The sequence below is a fragment of the Triticum dicoccoides genome, chromosome 4A (assembly GCF_002162155.2).
Source record: "Triticum dicoccoides isolate Atlit2015 ecotype Zavitan chromosome 4A, WEW_v2.0, whole genome shotgun sequence".
NCBI classification, from domain to species: Eukaryota; Viridiplantae; Streptophyta; class Magnoliopsida; order Poales; family Poaceae; genus Triticum; species Triticum dicoccoides.
In genome coordinates, this window is record NC_041386.1 from 533,333,837 (window position 1) to 533,341,638 (window position 7,802).

Sequence of the window (7,802 nt, forward strand, 5' to 3'; positions counted from 1 at the left end):
GTACTCCCTCCGTTCCGAATTACTTGTCACAGATATAGATGTATCTAGAAGTATTTTAGGTCTAGATACATCCATTTCTGCGACGAGTAATTTGGAACGGAGGGAGTAGATCGTAAGATCGGTAGTGTATTAACCGTCAACACTATTTCCTTGGGCAATCTCTGCCCTATTGTATTTGGGTCATAATCCCCATGTTATTTTCATGCAACGGATGTAGATCTTGCTTAAGAAAATTGGCTGCCTGCATTGCAAAACATGATCTATATACTATATTAAGAAACAGAGGGGGCATAATGTTGCCCAAGCGCTCGCATCTGGTTTCTTCCGAAATTGTAAAAGCCAGTCATAAGTGGAACAACTCTTAGAAATCTGAACTTAGATACCAATAGCTGATCACAGTAAGAGTTGAACTCTAATTCCAATCCAGATCCGGACTAGAGGGTGCACCGCAGTAGTGGCCTACAGGTCATAAAAAATGTTTAAATAGCTCATGATAGGCCAAGCGCTTCAACTGACCTAATAATAATCTAATAATCCATGGTGTCCGGTTCGAGAAAAACACAGAAGTTAGCTGGAGCTCTTCGATTCTGGTGCTTCCGCTGCTTCTTTGGAGAGCACAAGTGAAACAGGACAGTGATCACTTCCATAAAATCCTGCCATCATGAAAGTCCACAAATTGAATCAAGGCAAACACACAGACACCTCACATGAGAGTCATGTCACCATTGACTCTTTTGTTTTCATTTTTGACATGAGAAACAGTTAGACATACTAATGCCACAATAAACTATATGGTCAAGCAAACATTAATAAATAACTGAACCTGTTACATCTTTTATAATGATTACAGATTACATGAACACGGCTGGGAACTTGATATGATTATGTCGAGAGATTTGTCAGAACTCCAGCATGAAATGCATCATCATTTTTTCAGATGCACATACGATGTAAATCAATAGGGAATTGTACCGGTAGCAGCTTAGGGCAGTTCCAAATCTATTAGTAGCTGTTTTTTATCCTTCCATGTTATCTCAAAAGCAAATTACATACACAACTATAATTTTCTTTATTTAACATTGAATATATACAGCCAAGACATGGTCCAACCCCCTTAGTTATTTGCAGCTGATGATAGGCAAATAAAATTAGAATTTCGGAAAGACCAAAGGTAACATATCACAGTTATATAATTTATCATCACGCAAAGAAAGATGTGCAATACAAACCTTCCAGTTCAATTCCATGACCATGCATTTCACATGAAACAATTCTGTCTTTCAACCCTTCTGAAATAACAAAATAGTCAATCCGCATTCTCTTTCCTCGGTACCTGGAGAAATATTAAGCAATAAATCAGTCCATATAGAAAAAGATGAAATACGTACACTCCAGCATTAGCTGTCATATGTAGTAAATTACAAAAGAACATTGCTTATCAGCAGAACATTAATAATCAAATTCATGCTGCCAAATTCTTTTATAAGTGCCGTGCCTGAAATAAAATCAGATTGCTGAGATGGGGGATAATTTGTTAATGGTAAACATTGAGGACCACATGCTTACAAAGTAACCATATATCTATACAATAGGGATCAAATAACCCATCCAAGACATAAAAAGGAACAGCAGATATGCTTCAATCATGCAGGGTCAAATTTTGATAAGCAACTGAACACTATAATTAATAATCTAGAAGTAATACAATCATGGAAATATTTCTTACTTCCCAACTGGATTCCCAGACCAAGAGAAGCCACACTCCATGTCTTTTTCTTTGTGCAGGTATCTGTAAGCATCTACCAGCTTTCCCCTATACATCCAAATGTTAGTCCATAAGGTGGTATTCAAGACTATAAAGATTAATGCTTCTATGCAACTAACTTTAGCCTTCTATATTTCCACTAAAATGTCTTATTCACCATTCATTGGTTTATAGGTATGTTTTTCAGGCCTGTCCTATAAAATTCCAGACAAAGATGACAGTATGTGTTCTAGCTAGTTTGAACTTCATCCTTTTTGTGTGTGCAAAAACCTTGGTCCATTCTGAATTTACAATGACTAGTAAAGTACTTATAAACAAATTTAGAGGTTGTACCAGCAATATCTATATGATGATATGAGAACTTGACACTGCCCCCAGTCATGTTGAACATTTACCTTACTGAGCATTGAAACAATAATCTTTTATGTTTCCATGACCACAATTCCACAAGATTCACATTTGAGATGCTCATCATGGCACTTTTTTGTTGCTTGTCTAAATAGAGATGTTAATACGCTCCAGCTATATATCAATGTGGGGCATCAGTTGAGAGAAAACGATGATGGTTATGGTAGATTAAGCATGCAAACTAAATTAAAAGGTTGCATACATTTGTTCAAGGATGGCCTCCATTTGAGAAATGGGGGAGTGCTCTATCAAGGAGAAGGAAAAAAATGCTGAAATATGTTAGTTTACACATACTGGGACAATATATTGCCAAAGCGCTGTCTCTCTGCAAGGGTGAATCCTGGCTGTCCACAGTCCTGTAGGAATAGATGAGACATTCCTTTGCATTAATGCATAGCTAAACAGATACATCAGTAACAGGGTACTAGTCGTCCAGTAGAAGTGTAAAACTGAAAGATGCATTTAAGATAGGCTGTCAGCTGATAGGCCAGACATTGAAAATCTGTTAAGGGTGTAAGGCTCTGTCTGCCATCGCCGTTTTCTGCTGCATTAGGCCCTTAAGTGCCAAATTATGCCTTGGTGAGAAACAGATAAGTCTCACTATGGAGTGTTAAAAAAAACACGACTCTTATTGTTTATTTTCACTGAGACAATCTTAGTCATATAAAGTATATATTAAATAATGAACAAAAGAGCACACACATAATAACTAACAAATTTATAACTATACCAACACCCAATGAATGTTAGCCTATTTGCATAAGATTGGAAGGTTTCACAAGCTTGCCACTCATGTGTAACAGAAGCAGCTAATTCTTGAAGTAGCCTATTTGCTGCTGTTGCTAGAATATATACTCTAATTTGATAAAAAGTAACTTCAACTGGCCAATTTCAAGGTGTGATTTGCAAATCCAAAAGAGGAAATATAGTACTTAGAAAGGACAAAATAAGCATTCGCTAAACTTACAATAAGTTTAAGATAGAGAAGCGAGAATTTGGCTATCCTCACAAGATAGACATTAGACTAGATGGGCCATATGGGCCAAATCATCCTATAAAAATGTCACACCTAGGAATAGCTAACCCATTTGGATTTGCTTGATAAGCAGCAGCAGCATACAGGTGAGAGTCGAAGGATGCACAAGGGATTATGGCAAGATAAAAGTTGTTTCCAACACTTGAGTTTTGGGGAACATGAACTGGATTTACAAGAATAACCCAGAATTGCATCTTTAAAGCAAATAATACCTCTTTATTTGGAGGGATATATCCATTGAGCTTAGCATCGCTAAAAAAATCAGGATGGCTGACATCGATTTCGTCATGACTGAAAGATTTAAAAAAAGGTTACAGGGGGTTGGTTTGTGAAAAATTTATAAGAGGCTCATTCCATCTATATATTGTATAGAGAACATGAATTCCTCGAGGATGGCCACGTAAAGTAAGAAAACTTCTCTCCCTTACCTTACGAATTTTCTGCTCAAAACAGATTTACTTGAAGTGCATGTTGTAATTATCGGGGATCACTGATAATATGCAGGAGGAACTACTTATCATTAAGGAGTGGGGATTTGAACCCAAGACCCCATAGACCACTGCCTTGTGTTTGCCACTAGACCACATGGATGGGCCCTAATTATGAAGTTTGGGTTGGCCATATAAAATGCAAATCCACAACTACATGTTTTATTAATCTATGTGGTTTCCAGAAGACTAAAATTAACTTATCATCAATAAATATTAAATAGTAACTTCATGCAAGAGGAAGGCATATATAATAACAACATAAAAAAACAGCAATGGGTTCTTAATTACCTAACGTTCAGGTCTCCGCACCAGATTAAGGGCTTGTCTACTTGTTGAACAAACTCCGACATTCTTTTATCCCACTTTCTTCTTCTTTGAAATGAATTTTCCTCCTCTTTCCACCCGTTGTTTGGAGCATATGTGTTTAGCAACAAGAATGATTCAAATTCCACAATGATGACACGACCGTCTGCATCATGCTTAGTAGCTGAAACAGGTAAAATACTATACCATCAGAAAGAATAATAGTTTCTGCAAAATTTAATTCCAGAAAGCACGCAAAAATTCAAAATGACCACTTTGTTTATCATGTCAGGGCAGACCAACAGCTCCGCAGCCCCACATCTGCTGCACCAGCAGGCACCTATAAGTGATTAGGAGGATAAGATCCCCTTTGAACCTAGCCAATCTGTGGATCTGGAGACAAACCTTCGATGGCTCTGGCGGTGCACACAGCCAGACAGTACAAGCGCTCCATCTCTAGGCCACTTGACCGGTATGGGCCTGGGCCTCATGGGCCAGTATAGATGGGCAACACATACAATACTCCCCCTCAAGAGGGGTGATAGGTATCTATCACTCCCATCTTGTCACAGGCTAGGTTGCATTCTCTGGTTCCCAATCCTTTCAAGCAACTGCAATTTGTTGCCATGAACTCATATGCTCTATCTTGATAATCCTAGCATCTAGCTTTTCTTCGATAATAATTTGTCTAGCTCCAAATGTTTGGTTCTATCATGTTGAACCGGAGATTTTGCTATATGGATTGCCGACTTGTTGTCACACCTTCTAATAGGTTCATTCATGCAACAGGTCTTCAATATCTTCAGCCCTGCTAATAGGTTCCTCATTCATAACTCACTCTATCCCTGAGACATGGCTCTGTATTCAGCCTCTGCAGTAACAACAAGTTGTTTCTTGCTTCTCCAAGACACTAGATTTCCTCCTACAAAAACACAATGATCTGAAGTTGATCTCCTGTCATCCAGGCAGCTAGCCCAATCAGCATCAAGGTAACCATCTACAAGAAGGTGTTCATGACTCTTGAACAACACTCCTTTCCCAGGAGTACCTTTCAAGTATCTCAAGATTCTATATACCATCTACTGTTGGAATTGTGTCGAATATATTGTACAAGGTAGGTTACAGTTGGACCGTGTCTAGATAAAGTAGGAGTCGTGTCCTAATAGGACACCTACATCCTAGGCCTCTTATATAATGCGGGGATAGACACACAATGTAACCTATACCAACATAATAGCACAGACATGGGAGCGGTAGTGTGTGCTGGCATCCGGGTGGCCAGGGTGCGGTATTGTGACAGTGTCATGGGGAGGAGCGCCCATAGTCAAGCCCTAGGGATGTAGCCGAGTTCGGTGAACCCCGTTAACAAATCCCGGTGTCATGCCGTGTGATTGTTTGGTCCTCAGATGATAGATGATGCATCTCGCATTATTCTTTCAAGTGGTATCAGAGCTACGTTATTTGGAGGTCGTGGATTGTTGATCCGGAGGAAGAGACGAAGGAAATCATGGAAGTGGTCGGTTTGATCTGGGTAATGTCGAACGATCAAGAGCAATGCTTGGAAAGATCGAAGTTGACGAGAAGCACTGGATTGATGGGAACTCACAAGTGTGCCAACAATTGGGAGCAGCGGGTCGATTGATCAATTGCACCTGCAGCAAGCGACTGCATACAACAACGACAGCAACCAGATCAGATCGTGGTTCTTTTCAGAGATTGAATCGAAGCCAAGGGGCAGGCCGAACTAGGTCAGACGTAGGTGCAAGCTGGTCCATGAGGGCTGAAGCCCAGGTGAGGCCAGCGCTGCATGAATCGGGAGTAGAACTGAGATTTGTTTGGGATAAAAAAAGAGGACCGAGTCCTCACGTGCAACAACAGGCAAGAGGCAAAACAATCTGGCGAATACGAAAATTGCACGGGATAGTCCATTGGAGACGCAAGGCATTGGAGAAAAGCAACATATCATTTGATTTTGTGCTAAGTGTTGTTTTCCACGGGTCAGGCGTACATATAAAATTCATGGTGTCGACGGATACCAGGTTCGGGTTATGGCAGACAAGGGTGAAAGATTTTTTGGCACAACAGAGATACTTGAATGGGTTGCAGGATGTCAAGCCATCTAAGATGGAAATATCATGTGAAGGATGAAAATTTGCGGAGGATGATTTGGCAGCCTGGAATAAACTCAAGTCCAATGTACATGAAAGTTTGATGCATGGACGAATTCAAGGTGGTGGAGAATATTTGCCAAGGTGGAGTTTATTCGAATTGTGTCGAATATATTATACAAGGTAGGTTACAGTTGGACTTTGAGTTGGACAGTGTCTAGATAAAGTAGGACTCGTACCCTCATAGGACACTTGTATCATAGGCCTCTTATATAATGCGAGGGTAGACCCACGATGTAACCTATGCCAACATAATAGCACATACACGCAGGGGGAGCCGGCGGTATGTGCCAGCGTCCAGGTGGCCGAGGTGCAGTATTGTGACGGTGTCATGAGGAGTGCCCATAGGCCTCGGGGGTGTAGCCAAGTTTGGTGAACCTCGTTAACAAATCTCGGTGCCGTGCCTTGTGTGATTGCTTGGTGCTCGGATGATCAACTATGTGTCTCGGATTATTCTAACATCTACAACAAGGTGTCCAAGGTATACTTTCTTTGAGAAAGAGATATTCCTTTTCCAGACCTAGCCACTTCTATACCAAGGAAGTACTTGAGTCGACCACGATCTTTAACTTCAAAGGCCTTACTCAGACACCTCTTTAACCTTGCTATCTCTAGTCATCATCACCAGTGACAATGATATCATTTACACAGACTGCAAGCATGGTTATGTTTCCTTTTAGAGTGTCTATAAAACAATGTATGGTCACCATTGCATTGTCACATACTGCCCATCTAAACTTTCAAACCAAGATCTTGGAGACTACTTCAGTCGCAAAGAGTTTTCTTTAGCCTGCATACCTCGTCAACCGTTTCAAAAGTCAAGAACCCAGGTGGGATCTCCATGTAGACCTCCTCCTACAAGTCCCCATGCAGGAAAGCATTCTTCACATCAAGTTGATGTAAAGACATTCTTCACATCAATGTTCATCTTCGCTACTAGAGCAAAGGTCTCATCATAGTCAATGTCGTAGGTCTGGCTGTACCCCCTTGCTAAAAGCCTCGCTTTGTACCATTCAATATTTCCTTCTGCATTCTGCTTCACAGTGTATGTCCACTTGCAGTTGACCACCTTTTTTCTTGTTGGAAGAGGTGTTAGTACCCATGTCTTGTTCTTACACAGAGTCTCCAACTCCACCATGGCCATACGCCATTTTGAGTTCTCCTTTGTCTTCTACCAGTCAGTCAGAATTGACACAGACTAAAGAGAAGCAACAAATGCTTGCTGGAGCTAGTGCTTCATAGGAAACATAGTTTCCAATATCATTGACATTGAACCCATACCGTTTATTTGGTATCCCTGTTGTTGTTCGAGTAGTTCTCCTCAAAAGCAATTTGCCCATCGATTGACCTTCTAGTCATCATGATCCCCATCAGAGGAGATGGAAGTCACATCAGTACTACCCTGTTGTTTCATCAATGGATGATCTTGCTCCCTCGGATGTGCAACACCATTACCATGCTTCCATGAATACACCTTGAGCTGCTCCTCTTGCGTGCGACTGTGTGAAATTGGTGTTGATGCTTTTTTTGTGCGCATTGGTGTGCAGGATTAGGTTGTTGCTCTTCAGATGTGCCTTCCGAGTTACAGTTGGCGGATTTCTTTACGAAGGCCCAAACTAAGTGTTGTTGAT

General features: G+C 40.7%; 1 protein-coding gene across 1 annotated transcript in view; it reads right to left on the reverse strand.

The window, feature by feature from the left end:
* Positions 1-291: 291 nt before the first annotated feature.
* Positions 292-7,802, reverse strand: part of LOC119286569 (DNA-(apurinic or apyrimidinic site) endonuclease-like) — a 10,366-nt gene continuing 2,855 nt past the window's right edge. The window contains exons 4-9 of the mRNA XM_037565957.1: positions 3,989-4,187; positions 3,422-3,500; positions 2,468-2,529; positions 1,727-1,813; positions 1,230-1,333; positions 292-653 (exon numbers count right to left, since the gene is read on the reverse strand). Of these exons, the coding sequence (XP_037421854.1) occupies positions 568-653; positions 1,230-1,333; positions 1,727-1,813; positions 2,468-2,529; positions 3,422-3,500; positions 3,989-4,187 (617 nt within the window). The 3' untranslated portion in view covers positions 292-567. The remainder of the gene's footprint in view (positions 654-1,229; positions 1,334-1,726; positions 1,814-2,467; positions 2,530-3,421; positions 3,501-3,988; positions 4,188-7,802) is intronic.